This window comes from Onthophagus taurus, chromosome 11, assembly GCF_036711975.1.
Source record: "Onthophagus taurus isolate NC chromosome 11, IU_Otau_3.0, whole genome shotgun sequence".
NCBI classification, from domain to species: Eukaryota; Metazoa; Arthropoda; class Insecta; order Coleoptera; family Scarabaeidae; genus Onthophagus; species Onthophagus taurus.
The window spans coordinates 29948333-29964810 of NC_091976.1; the positions used below are offsets into that span (position 1 = coordinate 29948333).

The following is a 16478-nucleotide window of genomic DNA, read 5'->3' on the forward strand; positions in this document are numbered from 1 at the left end:
CATATCAATAAATTGGTGTATCCTCGCCATAAGCGATTTCAAAAGTTTATTTTCGTACCTTTTCATCCCTCCCGAACAAAATCTTTTAATCAAAACCTTTCAAAATTTGGCATCACCACTTCTTTTAACTCTGAAAATAAAATTTATAAACATCTTTTTAACAATAAACATAAATTTAAAGAAAAGGAACTGAGTGGCATTTATGAAATAAAATGTTCCGAATGCGATATGTTGTACATTGGTCAGACTGGACGTAGTATACTCACAAGATTTAAAGAACACCTAACGAAAGACAATTCTGCAGTTTACAAACACATTCACAACTTTAACCATAAAATAGATATAAATAATCTGAAACTTGTTAGGAAATTCCATAAGTCTAAAGAATTTGTATTCATTTTTTCTTAAATTTCATAAAATAATTTTCCCATATCTCTTAAGTAGTTTTAACGCATACGCCATCTCTTTCCCAACCACGATGTTTCATATTCTCGTTAGTCCAATTTTTCCAGCTGTTTTAATAATTTTGTAAGTTTCGAAACCATATCATCCAACCATATTTTAACTCATTCTCTCTTTTTTTTACAGTTAGAAATAATTTCTAGTGTACTAAAACTAGATTAAATGTGCTTTCAAATATTTTTTATTTCGTTATTATGTCTCAATTAGTTTATGAGATATGATTTTTTTTTTATTTCTACTTTTAACAATGTTGCTAAAACAAGCGTACATAGATTCAAAAAACAAAACTCTGGTGTTATTGCGATCTAAGAAATAATTTTATGCACACTAAAACTAGATTAAATTTCCTTTCAATTGCTTTTTATCTCGCTATTATATCTCAATTAGTTTTTGAGATACGATTTTTTTAATTTCCATCTTTTTCAGTGTAACGTCAATTGAAAATACAGAGTCGTATTCAAAGCTTATTAACAACGAATTTTATGGGAACTAAGAAATTATTTCTTGAACACTAAAACTAGTCTAAATTTACTTTAAAATGAATTTTAACTCATTATGACATCTCTATTAGTTTTTGAGATACGATTTTTTCAATTTCTACTTTTCCGAATTTTGCTAAAACGAGCATAATTAGAATTCAAAAAATCAAAACGACGGTGTTATTAGAAACTAAAAAATAATTTTATGCACACTAAAACTAGATTAAATTTCCTTTCAAATGTTTTTTATCTCCTTATTATATCTCAATTAGTTTTTGAGATACGATTTTCTTAATTTCCACCTTTTTTAGTGTAACCTCAATTGAGGATACAGAGTCGTATTCAAAGCTTAATAACAACGAATTTTATGGGAACTAAGAAATTATTTCTTGAACATTAAAACTAGTCTATATTTACTTTAAAATGCATTTTAACTCATTACGATATCTCTATTAGTTTTTGAGATACGACTTTTTTAATTTCAACTTTTCCGAATTTTCCTAAAACGAGCATAGTTAGAATTCAAAAAATCAAAACGACGGTGTTATTAGAAACTAAAAAATAATTTTATGCACACTAAAACTAGATTAAATTTCTTTTCAATTGCTTTTAATCTCTTTGTTATACAGGGGTGGCAATCTAATTAGCACATTTAGTTAAAAGTGCATAAAATCGAAGCAATTTCACTGTTTTTGTCGTGTACTTTGGTTCTAACTGCTTATTTGGAGTACGTCGCACGTAACATCTACCATTAGGTCTGTGTAGATTGAATTTAGATTCGTCGCTCCAAATTACGCAATTCCAGAAAAAGGGAAGAAATTCAATATGGCTTTTTACAAATTTTTTTAAACTTTAGCAGTTCCAGAGATTGTTTTCGAGAAGTCGTTGTCTGATAGTCTTACTTGCAATGTTGACATCATATTCCTGCTACACTCTGGCTCTTATCTGTGAAGAAGTAACGGAAGGATCTTTGAGCACCTGTCGGACAATTAGGGAATCTTCCGTTTTCAGGTTTTTCTGTGTCTTGATCATTTTTGAATTTTACTTATATTTTTCTCTTTCTCAAACATCTTTTTTACATCCCATCTCAATGATGTTTAAACAATTTTCGTTTAAATTGGCTTAACTGACATTTATACTGCTTTTAAATCAAATTCTACTATCAATACGAACTTCATACTGAACAGATATTACCAATGTCAGGGTGTGCTAATTATTGTCCAACTTATAGTAAACATATTTGCGAAAAAAGACGTACAACAATTTAAGCAGCTATAAAATGTTACTACAACGAAGCCATTACAAACGATACAGTATAAGTCAATACAAAGAAATCAAAAATTATGTTAAAATGCCGTTATAGTTCGATATATGGATAATTAACGTGCCAGCAGTGTATCTTAAATTTGATGTGTTTTTTCGTCAAAATCTCAAAAATAAATCAATATTTCAGTTGATTAATCTTCAAAATCCCCATCAAAATTCGATTTCAACCACCCTCACCCCCATGCATCCAAAAATCCGTAACACAAACAATCGCCGTTATGAATTATACCAGTCGCATTAGTAAATGGGGGGAGTTTCGCCCTAAAAACAACCATTAAGGTCTGATTTAGTCGACTCCCTCGCGACTGCCAACTCAAACCGAGATAAACCACGCAGACTCGTGGTTCCCATAGCAACTCGCTTCGATCTGCTTCGTTTTGGTCTTTCCCACAACTTTGAAAATTTAACAATTTTAGAGATTTTAGGTGTTATCGTATGTTTAGCTACCTGCGCGACCACAAAAAAAACATTATTTTCGTTTTCTAAAAAATGCAGATAGATTTTGTACCAATGGACTCACTAATTGACACCTATAATTGATGGTCTTGAAAAAACATTCCAGAATTCCACGTGTACCACGCGGGGTGTCGTCGTTTTCGCCCGTTCTTCTCAACGATCGCGTAAAAGCGGGTTCGCGGAATCCGGACTCTTTATTGTTATGGGCCATCTGTTTTACTGCGAATGGTTGCGTTGGATTCGTTGTGCAAATACTAAATTTTCTTTTTACATGGTTAAGTAATAAACTTGTAGTTTTATTATTTTTAAGAACCGGCGAGACGATAGCAACAAATCGCTCAGCAACAAATTTTTTCCTTTATATTTCCACCTACTTCTAGGGCCCATATCTTCGTTATCTAGAAAGATAGCGAAAAACTAAGCACACGGTTGGAAAGCTTGGTCTTTTCTTTATCATAAACCGATTTTCGTCAGATATGTTGATAATAAGAGAAAGAAAAAATAAGAAACGTGCATTTAATTTACCTCAGAATTACCAAACTTCACGGCCTTGTGCAGCCGTTACCAGATGGAAATTCAATAAATGGCTTACATATTCGGAAAGAGCTGACCTTGGACTATCTTATTCAAGTTTTCGTCCGCCAATATCTATCAGCGTCTGTAAGAAAAACGCACCTGGAAAAGCCCCTACCGATGAAAACACGCAAATATTTCTTGCACTAATAACTTTCGTATTTGACAGGGAGAAAACTCTACAACTATATCCAGCTTATTGGAAATTTCCTGCTCTTTCCAACGATGTGTGACACACCGTGATCACACGTTTGCACAATCCTTTTTTCTGACTATGAACTACCTAAACCACGAATTTTTGTTGCTGCTTGGGTTGGGTTGGGTTGGGTTTTTAAAGAATTTGTCAAAAATGAAATTGAAAACATTAAAAAACAAATAGATGAACTGCCTCCAATGACTACTGAATTTCCTAATTTTTTAACCATGATTGATGGTAAAATTTGATGTAAACTCCTGGTCAAAACTGTCACCTTTGTGGAACTTCTCCGAAGCAAATGAATGACATAGATGTCGTATTAAAACGAGTGATAAAAGAAGATAAGTTGGAATATGGAATTTCAAGCCTCCATGCGTGGATAAAAGTGTTTGAGTGCATTTTATATATTGCATACAGATTAGAGATACGTAACTGGCAAGTCAGGAAAAAAGATAAGGAAAAAGTAGAAAGAAATACAAGAAAAATTTCGTCGTAACATGGGTTTTCTGGTTGATATGCCTAAGCAAGGTTTTCGGACAACCAATGACGGCAATACAGCCAGACGTTTTTTCAGAAGTCCTGAACTAGCTTCTGAAATCACAGGAGTGAATGAAAATTTTATAAAACGAATAAGTACCATTTTAATTACCATTTCTTGTGGTTTCGAAGTAAATAGCGTATTATTCAAAACTTATTGTATAGATACTGCAAGGATCTATGTTAATTTGTATCCTTGGTATTATATGCCACAAAGTTTACATAAAATATTATTTCATGGGGACAAATGTCCGAAGAGGTACAAGAATCACGAAATAAGGATTCAAAACAATATAGACAGTTAAACTAAAATTAGAACTAAAACTGAACGTGTGCAAGAAAAAGGTAATTCATTGAAGTCTATGACCTTCAAATTTTGACATTTACATATTGACAGGTATTGATTTTGGCGACTTTTCGATTCTAAAACCATGCGAGATCGATAGATCGTGTCGATTTAACCCTTAGGCCGCAATTTCATCCATTTCTGAATCATTTTATATATTTAAATGCCATTTTTTTTTCTTTCCAAACTTTAACATCAAATTACGAATTTCTCGAAGGAATTTGACACCCGAAAGCGCGATTATCTAAAAGAACGAAAAATTAGCTACAAAATTACAAAATCTTAATCAAATTTAAAGTTTATTAATAATTTCGAATATTTTCAAAGTTGATAGTTATTTTCTTTAAAAAATTCAATCATTTTGGCTAACCTGTGTAATTTATAATTCCCGCCATTTTATCAACCAATCAGAGAGCCCAGATTCAAACTGAGGCGATCAAATTCGTATATCCAAGAAGCCTTTGTCCAAAAAGGGTATATAAGGCCGCGCAAATTTGACACCGTAAGAGTTCAATTTTGGCTAGAGCGAAGCGTTGTCGAATCTACGTCAATTTAACCTAAAAATTTCTAACCTAATTTTTTTTTGACAACTCAATTTACTTTTATCTAGTAAAAGTAAACAAGTGTTTCTAAATTATCTTCGAAGAAATCGAAACCATACCTGAGATCGAGTTCCATCCTGTTCCCGAAGGACTAAATTTCCCGAGAATCCTAAACTTCTAATACCGAAGAACATCCATCCCGCAAGACCAAGGTCAACCAACCATTTTTAACTAACATGTCACACCTCCGGAAACAAGTTAAGTATCGGTTTATGATAAAGAAAAGACCAAGCTTTCCAACCGTGTGCTTAGTTTTACGCTATCTTTCTAGATAACGAAGATATGGCCCCTAGAAATAGGTGGAAATATAAAGGAAAAAGTTTGTTGCTATCGTCTCGTCGGTTTTTTAAGATGAAATTCTTTGTTAAATGGTTTAATAAATTTGAAGTAAAAAAGGGTCAAAAGGGGTGGAACCCTTAATGGGTACAAATTGTGTTATAGCGCGCATTGATCGAATTAAAAGTGAGCGACCCCACACCCATAAACAAAATTACCGTCCGAACTCTGAAAGTCTGCAGGAAAACGATGACGTCGCGTCTGCTGCTAACTCACTTAACTAGATTCACGGTCGGATGCCTTTGCTCCATTACAACTCATCCTGGACCCCTCTTATTGGTGTCGTAATTGAACTTGATGTATTGTTGATAACGCGATTAGAGTACGACGAGATGAATTACTTCGAAATGGATTATTTTTTTCGTGATAAACCCCGATTTGTTACAAAGATTTGTAACCGGAGGGAATTAACTGAAAGCTATTATCTATGAATTATCGTGTAAGAGTACCACCTGGATGAAAAATCCCGAAAAGTATTTTAACCGTGGGGATGTCTATTTATAAAAAGGAAAGCATATGGGCTTCTTCCCAACCCCCCAAGCTTTACAACTTCCATAAACCACGACATCCCCGTAATACACGGATCGGTGCTTTTTATCTTTCCACATTGATGACAAAATTTGTTTTACACCCAGTTTGATGCGTTAAGATTAAAACTAAAACAAGTTTTTTAAAATTTGTTACTTGACACCATATTTGTAATCGGCTCTTCTAATGCCTCTTGGGTATAGTACTTTCTGCGTATTACTAGGGGTGAGTAAGGTAAATGCCCGTGGGGAAAAAAGCGTAATTTGTGTAGATACGAGATTGAACAAGAGGGTTCCCCTAAGTGCGGACACAAACACAATGTGAAACCCCCGGGGTTATACAACACCTTTCATTTGTCAATCAAAATTGGTTCTTTTATCCTCTCATGAGTAGTACTCCTCATATTCCCCTTGTTTATGAAATATAAGTGGCGAGTGCGTCTTTTTTTCTATTTTCGAAGGTTGAAAATAAATAGTCGCCGTCTCGCGATCGAAATCCACACACACACTCGATTTAAAGCGAACGGCACAAAAAAGAGGGATAAAAACAATAGGAACGAACGAAGAGGAGTATCGGCGTGTTATCTGAGCATGCCGATCTCTTCGGGTCCGGGGGTAACAGGAACATAAACTAACTGTCAGGGTGACAGTCGACCAGGTCGATAAATTACCGCGCGAGGACCTAGTACACACGAGAAAGAAGAGAAAACGTCGCCGCGCCGTCGTTAAAAAAATATAAAAAAGTCTCTCGATCTCAAAAGAAAGAAAGGTAGCAAACATAAGAAGGGAATCGTAAATAAAAAGGATAACAAGGACGAATAATAATCTTGTTTATTAAAATCCGTTTACGTGATGTACAGAAAAAACGAACGAGTCACATAAAACACACTTGAAGAATTTAATGAGGGTTTCTTTCGGTTTTAAGATAAAGAGATTCCTCAAATTACCATTTTAAATTAATCTTAGTTTTAATTTCAACTTCTTAGAATATTGCTAAAATAAGAAGTTAGATCAAAAAAAAACTACGATGCTATTAGTAACTAAGAAATAATTTTAAGCACACTATAACTAGATTAAATTTCTTTTCAAATGCTTTTTATCTCGTAATTATATCTCAATTAGTTTATGAGATATGATTTTTTTAATTTCTAGTTTTCCGAATGTTGTTAAATCAAGGAAAGTTAGATTCAAACAATCAAAATCACGGTGTTATGGGGAACTAAGAAATTATTTTAAGCACACTAAAACTAGATTAAATTTCTTTTCAAATGCTTTTTATCTCGTAATTATATCTCAATTAGTTTATGAGATATGATTTTTTTAATTTCTAGTTTTCCGAATGTTGTTAAATCAAGGAAAGTTAGATTCAAACAATCAAAATCACGGTGTTATGGGGAACTAAGAAATTATTTTAAGCACACTAAAACTAGATTAAATTTCCTTTCAAATGCTTTTTATCTCGATATTATATCTCATTTAGTTTATGAGATACGATTTTTTTAATTTCTAGTATTCCGAATGTTGTTAAATCAAGGAAAGTTAGATTCAAACAATCAAAATCACGGTGTTATGGGAAACTAAGAAATTATTTTAAGCACACTAAAACTAGATTAAATTTCTTTTCAAATGCTTTTTATCTCGTAATTATATCTCAATTAGTTTATGAGATATGATTTCTTTAATTTCTAGTTTTCCGAATGTTGTTAAATCAAGGAAAGTTAGATTCAAACAATCAAAATCACGGTGTTATGGGGAACTAAGAAATTATTTTAAGCACACTAAAACTAGATTAAATTTCTTTTCAAATGCTTTTTATCTCGTAATTATATCTCAATTAGTTTATGAGATATGATTTTTTTAATTTCTAGTTTTCCGAATGTTGTTAAATCAAGGAAAGTTAGATTCAAACAATCAAAATCACGGTGTTATGGGGAACTAAGAAATTATTTTAAGCACACTAAAACTAGATTAAATTTCCTTTCAAATGCTTTTTATCTCGATATTATATCTCATTTAGTTTATGAGATATGATTTTTTTAATTTCTAGTATTCCGAATGTTGTTAAATCAAGAAAAGTTAGATTCAAACAATCAAAATCACGGTGTTATGGGGAACTAAGAAATTATTTTAAGCACGCTAAAACTAGATTAAATTTCTTTTCAAATGCTTTTTATCGCGAAATTATATCTCAATTAGTTTATGAGATATGATTTTTTTAATTTCTAGTTTTCCGAATATTGTTAAATCAAGGAAAGCTAGATTCAAACAATCAAAATCACGGTGTTATGGGGAACCAAGAAATTATTTTAAGCACACTAAAACTAGATTAAATTTCTTTTCAAATGCTTTTTATCTCGATATTATATCTCATTTAGTTTATGAGATATGATTTTTTTAATTTCTAGTTTTCCGAATGTTGTTAAATCAAAGAAAGTTAGATTCAAACAATCAAAATCACGGTGTTATGGGAAACTAAGAAATTATTTTAAGCACACTAAAACTAGATTAAATTTCTTTTCAAATGCTTTTTATCTCGTAATTATATCTCAATTAGTTTATGAGATATGATTTTTTTAATTTCTAGTTTTCCGAATGTTGTTAAATCAAGGAAAGTTAGATTCAAACAATCAAAATCACGGTGTTATGGGGAACCAAAAAATTATTTTAAGCACACTAAAACTAGATTAAATTTCTTTTCAAATGCTTTTTATCTCGATATTATATCTCATTTAGTTTATGAGATATGATTTTTTTAATTTCTAGTTTTCCGAATGTTGTTAAATCAAGGAAAGTTAGATTCAAACAATCAAAATCACGGTGTTATGGGAAACAAAGAAATTATTTTAAGCACACTTAAACTAGATTAAATTTCTTTTCAAATGCTTTTTATCTCGTAATTATATCTCAGTTAGTTTATGAGATATGATTTTTTTAATTTCTCATTTTCCGAATGTTGTTAAATCAAGGAAAGTTAGATTCAAACAATCAAAATCACGGTGTTATGGGGAACTAAGAAATTATTTTAAGCACACTAAAACTAGATTAAATTTCTTTTCAAATGCTTTTTATCTCGATATTATATCTCATTTAGTTTATGAGATATGATTTTTTTAATTTCTCATTTTCCGAATGTTGTTAAATCAAGGAAAGTTAGATTCAAACAATCAAAATCACGGTGTTATGGGAAACTAAGAAATTATTTTAAGCACACTAAAACTAGATTAAATTTCTTTTCAAATGCTTTTTATCTCGATATTATATCTCATTTAGTTTATGAGATATGATTTTTTTAATTTCTCATTTTCCGAATGTTGTTAAATCAAGGAAAGTTAGATTCAAACAATCAAAATCACGGTGTTATGGGAAACTAAGAAATTATTTTAAGCACACTAAAACTAGATTAAATTTCTTTTCAAATGCTTTTTATCTCGTAATTATATCTCAATTAGTTTATGAGATATGATTTTTTTAATTTCTAGTTTTCCGAATGTTGTTAAATCAAGGAAAGTTAGATTCAAACAATCAAAATCACGGTGTTATGGGGAACTAAGAAATTATTTTAAGCACACTAAAACTAGATTAAATTTCTTTTCAAATGCTTTTTATCTCGTTATTATATCTCATTTAGTTTATGAGATATGATTTTTTTAATTTCTAGTTTTCCGAATGTTGTTAAATCAAGGAAAGTTAGATTCAAACAATTAAAATCATAGTGTTATGGGGAACTAAGAAATTATTTTAAGCACACTAAAACTAGATTAAATTTCTTTTCAAATGCTTTTTATCTCGTAATTATATCTCAATTAGTTTATGAGATATGATTTTTTTAATTTCTAGTTTTCCGAATGTTGTTAAATCAAGGAAAGTTAGATTCAAACAATCAAAATCACGGTGTTATGGGGAACTAAGAAATTATTTTAAGCACACTAAAACTAGATTAAATTTCTTTTCAAATGCTTTTTATCTCGTAATTATATCTCAATTAGTTTGTGAGATATGATTTTTTTAATTTCTAGTTTTCCGAATGTTGTTAAATCAAGGAAAGTTAGATTCAAACAATCAAAATCACGGTGTTATGGGGAACTAAGAAATTATTTTAAGCACACTAAAACTAGATTAAATTTCTTTTCAAATGCTTTTTATCTCGTTATTATATCTCAATTAGTTTATGAGATATGATTTTTTTAATTTCTAGTTTTCCGAATGTTGTTAAATCAAGGAAAGTTAGATTCAAACAATCAAAATCACGGTGTTATGGGAAACTAAGAAATTATTTTAAGCACACTAAAACTAGATTAAATTTCCTTTCAAATGCTTTTTATGTCATTGTTATATCTCAATTGGTTTTTGAGATACGATTTTTTTAATTTCCATCTACAGACATGTATCCAAAGCTTAATAAAAACGAATTTTATGGAAACTAAGAAATAATTTCTAGAACATTAAAACTAGTCTAAATTTGCTTTAAAATGCATTTTAACTCATTATGATATCTCTATTAGTTTTTGAGATACGACTTTTTTAATTTCTTCTTTTCCAAATGTGGCTAAAACGAGCATAGTTAGATTAAAAAAATCAAAACGACGGTGTTATTAGGATCTAAGAAATAATTTTATGCACACTAAAACTAGATTAAATTTCCTTTCAAATGCTTTTTATCTCGTTGTTATATCTCAATTCGTTTTTGAGATACGATCTTTTTAATTTCCATCTTTTTCATTGCAACCTCAATTAAAGATGTGGTGTCGTATTCAAAGCTTAATAACAACGAATTTTATGGGAACTAAGAAATTATTTCTTGACCATTAAAACTAGTCTAAATTTACTTTAAAATGCATTTTAACTCATTGTGATATCTCTATTAGTTTTTGAGATACGACTTTTTTAATTTCTACTTTTCCGAATTTTGCTAAAACAAGCATAGTTAAATTCAAAAATCAAAACGACGGTGTTATTAAGATCTAAGTAATAATTTTATGCACACTAAAACTAGATTAAATTTCCTTTCAAATGCTTTTTATCTCGTTGTTATATCTCAATTCGTTTTTGAGATACGATCTTTTTAATTTCCATCTTTTTCATTGCAACCTCAATTAAAGATACAGAGGCGTATTCAAAGCTTAATAACAACGAATTTTATGTGAACTAAGAAATTATTTCTTGAACACTAAAACTAGTCTAAATTTGTATTAAAATGCGTTTTAACTCATTATGATATCTCTATTAGTTTTTGAGATACGACTTTTTTAATTTCTTCTTTTCCGAATGTTGCTAAAATAAGCAAAGTTAGATTCAAAAAACCAAAACGACGATGTTATTAGGATCTAAGAAATAATTTTATGCTCACTAAAACTAGATTAAATTTCCTTTCAAATGCTTTTTATCTCGTTGTTATATCTCAATTCGTTTTTGAGATACGATTTTTTTAATTTCCATCTTTTTCATTGCAACCTCAATTAAAGATACAGAGTCGTATTTAAAGCTTAATAACAACGAATTTTATAGGAACTAAGAAATTATTTCTTGAACACTAAATCTAGTCGAAATTTACATTAAAAAGCATTTTAACTCATTATGCTATCTCTATTAGTTTTTGAGATACGACTTTTTTAATTTCTACTTTTCAAATATTGCTAAAACGAGCAAAGTTAGATTCAAAAAACCAAAACTACGATGTTATGGGGAACTAAGAAATTGCTTTAAAGCACACTAAAACTTGATTAACCTTTAATTCGTTAAAAGAAATAAAAAAAATCTATTTCAGAGAACGAGGACGAATAATAATCTTGTTTAATAAAACGTATCTCGATGATATCCGTTTACGTGATATACAGAAAAAACGAACGAGTCACATAAAACACACTTTTCTTAACCGTGCTTGAAGATTTTAATGAGGGGCTCTTTCGGATGTAAGATAAAGCTGCGTTGTCAACGTTCTAGCTTGTTAAGACACTCTTGTACGGTTATAATTCATTTCGGATAAGAATTTCTTACCTCAACTATATCAATTTTAACGAAATTAATCTTAGTTTATTCGACATTTTAGATCCCGTTCATAAATTAAACGTTTTTAATTGGATTTTTTAACCTAATTAGGAAAATAAAACCATTAAGTTAATTAAGCATTGTAAACTTTCCTCATTTTTTATTTGTTTATCATTAAACGACTCAAACAACAAAAAAAATCCTGGCAATTTTATAACCCCCATAACGTGCCATCGTAAAGAAGTCTGACGGCTCTATATCGTTACGAGAAGAAGGAAAACTCGAAGAATGCGAGCGGGTATAAAAAAGCTCGCGAAGAGAAGAAGCACAAAAGAATAGCGATGATTTTAAGCGTTTTGAGGGATTCATTTCGTTCTTTTTAAATAAAAATATAAACGATCGCAAAGAAAATGTTGTTGCGAAAGAGAAGGGAACGGAGAATTACGACTGGTGACACGTAAACTTAATTATAGGTATCTGTTCATGTGGAGATACCAATTACGGCGAGGTCTCTCTCTTTCTCGGTAGGCTTTAACACACGCCGTATATGGTGAATGTAATGGAAAATATAAAACCAACAAGGTTGGTTTATTTTATTTATGTATTTATACGCTTTATACCATTCTAAAAAAGTCTTTACAAGAATTTTATGCAATTATTTTGAATTTCGCGCGAAATTTTTAACCTAATTTTAACCTGTCAAATTGACATTTCTCTCTTTTAATTAATACATTTTATTTTATTTATTTATAAATATCTATATATCAATTTATATCATTATTATTCATTGATATTTGTTATATTTTAATTTATTTTATATCTAAAAAGAAATAACGAATTTAATAACATTTAAAATTTAAGTTGGTAATAAAATCCAACTCTAACCTCAAATTCAATGTGTCAACTTAAAACGTCAAATTTTAATTATTATTTTACATTTAACTATTAATTTAATACTGTGACAATACAATACAATACAATACAGGTTTGTTGTTATTGCTATGTTTTACATCTAATTAGAATAATTCGATTTGAATAGCTATTGTTGCCTGATAAAAAAAAAAATGTTTCAACTTTATAAAAGTCTTAAAACTGGGGTTCCAAAAGATGGCCGACCGTACATGGTGGGAGGTTCCTCCTCCTCTATCAGATGGAATTGCCGCATCGATTAAGCTTCGCGGGCCAACATTGGAGCGGTGAAGACTTGCGCCCTGCTCTACCATCCACGGCGCACACGTGTTTCCCCGCAAATACCATGCATTTATTTAACGTGAAAGCAACACCCAACCCCCTTTTTATAAAAAAGGATCACCGGAAATCTCCCCTTATTTACGAACTTGTATTTTAAACTTAAAGGGATGATTTATCCATAAAACCATCCTTAACGAAGCCAATAATTTTTGTTTCTTTGCAGGTTTTGAAATATTGCGATCATCTTCATGGAAAATGGTACTTCTCAGAGGTACGCGCAATCTTTTCGAGACGATATCTTCTTCAAAATTTGGCGATCGAAATCTTTTTGGCGAGCAGAAGTAAGTAGTTGCAAAGGGAAATGTAAAAAGGAGATAACGATCTTATTTCTCATTGTTTCATTTCTAGCGTCCATCATGTTTGCGTTCCCAGATCAAGCCACCGTGAAGAAAGTAATAAGAGCTTTGCCGAGAGTTGGTGTTGGAATTAAATATGGAATAACACAAACAAGGTAAAAGAATTATTTTAAATACAAAAATAGCATATATCATACCCATTTTAACATTTCCAACCAGTTAATGTATATTATTGCATTTTATACCAAGTCAAGTACATCTCAATTAAGATACAATTGAAGACTACGCCATCATCTTGGTGGTTTTGAGTTATACAATACTGAATACAAGGAAGGTGGATTCGTTATTTACAACCTAACTAATTTAATGACCAATAAGCTACGTTAGATAAGAAGAAGAGACAATATTTTGACTTGATTGTTCGTTTGTGTCTAAATCCTAGATGGAAAATATAACCGAATTTTACACGTTGCATCATAACTTCGATGTGTCAAATCAGTTTTATCAGCGTTCTTATTCGATTTAATAGAAACGATAGTCGTCTAAATGATGGCATTCGTTGTAGGTCAACTAGACCTAGAACTAAAAACGTTCAAGGTATCTTTTTTGTCTTTTTGAGATAATTGCAGCATTTTTGGACTCATTTTTAAGGTTTTTTAATAAAGAATACGTCATGAAAGAACACCATAACATTTGTTTATGATGATAACTAACTTCAGGTTTAAAATGTCAACCTCGATTTTGACATATTTGTAATCTTTATTAAAAATCCTTTAAAATGAGTACAAACACGACATATGTATCTTAAATATTAATGAAGTTATGGTCAACTTCCGGTTAGGAATGTCAATGTCAATTTTGACATATGTATTTGTAATCGTTGTGAAAAATCCTTTAAAATAAGCCCAAACATGATACGTTTAATTCCAATATTACTCAAGATATAAGCAACTTCCGGTTTGAAATGTCAATGTCATTTTGATTATATTGGTAATTTTTATAAAATGTTTTAAAGTTTGTCACAAAAACAAAAATATAATAAAAAAAATCAAAAATTGAGGTTGGTATTAAGATTTAAAAAATAAATTGCTATCTTCATTGTTGCTAACTTCGGGTTTAATGATTTTTATTCCAACTTTTTTGTTTTTTGTGATAAGTGCGTCATGTTTGAACTCATTTTAAAGGTTATTTTATAAAGATTACGAATATAACAATAAAATTAAAGTTGACATTAACACCTGAAATATGTATCTTCAATACTAATGAAGGTATGGTCAACTTCCGGTTAGGAATGTCAACGTCAATTTTGACATATTTGTAATCGTCGTGAAAAATCCTTTAAAATTAGCCCAAACATGATACGTTTAATTCCAATATTACTTAAGATATGCGCAACTTCCGGTTTGAAATGTCAATGTCATTTTGATATATTCTTAATTTTTATAAAATGTTTTAAAATTTGTCACAAAAACAAAAATATAATAAAAAAAATTAAAAATTGAGGTTGGTATTAAGATTTAAAAAATAAATTGCTATCTTCATTGTTGCTAACTTCGGGTTTAATATTTTTTATTCCAACTTTTTGTTTTTTGAGATAAGTGCGTCATGTTTGGACTCATTTTAAAGGTTATTTTATAAAGATTACCAATATAACAGTAAAATTAAAGTTGACATTAACACCTGAAATATGTATCTTCAATATTAATGAAGTTTTGGTCAACTTCCGCTTAGGAATGTCAACGTCAATTTTGACATATTTGTAATCGTTGAAAAAATCCTTTAAGACCAGCTCAAACATGATACGTTTAATTCCAATATTTATTACTCAAGATATAAGCAACTTCCGGTTTGAAATGTCAATGTCATTTTGATATATTCTTAATTTTTATAAAATGTCTTAAAATTTGTCATAAAAACAAAAATATAATAAAAAAAAATCAAAAATTGAGGTTGGTATTAAGATTTAAAAAATAAATTGCTATCTTCATTGTTGCTAACTTCGGGTTTAATGATTTTTATTCAAACTTTTTTATTTTTTGAGATAAGTGCGTCATGTTTGGACTCATTTTAAAGGTTATTTTATAAAGATTACGAATATAATAGTAAAATTAAAGTTGACATTAACACCTGAAATATGTATCTTCAATACTAATGAAGGTATGGTCAACTTCCGCTTAGGAATGTCAACGTCAATTTTGACATATTTGTAATCGCCGTGAAAAATTCTTTAAAATAAGCCCAAACATGATACGTTTAATTCCAATATTACTCAAGATATATGCAACTTCCGGTTTGAAATGTCAATGTCATTTTGATATATTCTTAATTGTTATAAAATCTCTTAAAATTTGTCACAAAAACAAAAATATAATAAAGAAAAAGTCAAAATTAAGGTTGGTATTAAGATTTAAAAAATAAATTACTATCTTCATTGTTGCTAACTTCGGGTTTAATGCTTTTTATTCTAACTTTTTTGTTTTTTGAGATAAGTGCGTCGTGTTTGGACTCATTTTAAAGGTTATTTTATAAAGATTACGAATATAACAGTAAAATTAAAGTTGACATTAACACCTGAAATATGTATCTTCAATATTAATGAAGTTATGGTCAACTTCCGGTTAGGAATGTCAATGTCATTTTGATATATTCTTAATTTTTATAAAATGTCTTAAAATTTGTCACAAAAACAAAAATATAATAAAAAAATCAAAAATTGGGGTTGGTATTAAGATTTAAAAAATAAATTGCTATCTTCATTGTTGCTAACTTCGGGTTTAATATTTTTTATTCCAACTTTTTTGTTTTTTGTGATAAGTGCGTCATGTTTGGACTCATTTTAAAGGTTATTTTATAAAGATTACGAATATAACAATAAAAACAAAGTTGACATTAACACCTGAAAGTTTTTTTCTTGGCCGTGCGTCGAAACTCTTTTAAGAAACATCAAAATTATTTTTAGGCGCACGGATAAACACGAATATTTCTAAATCTACGTCTAGTATTAGTTCTAGTTTTAATTCAATAAAAATATGAAACATAGTGATATCTAATGCTAGACTATAGTTGTTATTCAGAAAGTGATAGTGATGGTGATAACAGTGATTCT

The 16478-nt window shown here is 29.9% G+C and overlaps 1 protein-coding gene and 1 long non-coding RNA gene across 7 annotated transcripts in view; one reads left to right on the forward strand and one right to left on the reverse strand.

Annotated features, from left to right (window-relative positions):
* The window catches only part of LOC111413469 (A kinase anchor protein rugose), a 391387-nt gene that overhangs the window by 354996 nt on the left and 19913 nt on the right, over positions 1-16478 (forward strand). For all 6 annotated transcript variants that reach the window (XM_071199894.1, XM_071199896.1, XM_071199897.1 and 3 more), the window contains 2 exons: positions 13240-13357; positions 13425-13527. In XM_071199894.1, the coding sequence (XP_071055995.1) occupies positions 13240-13357; positions 13425-13527 (221 nt within the window). The remainder of the gene's footprint in view (positions 1-13239; positions 13358-13424; positions 13528-16478) is intronic.
* On the reverse strand, positions 4412-5039 carry LOC111415097 (uncharacterized). The gene is made up of 3 exons (XR_011642048.1): positions 4976-5039; positions 4746-4932; positions 4412-4619 (listed from the first exon to the last, which is right to left on the reverse strand). It is a non-coding gene; the product is annotated as an uncharacterized lncRNA (long non-coding RNA).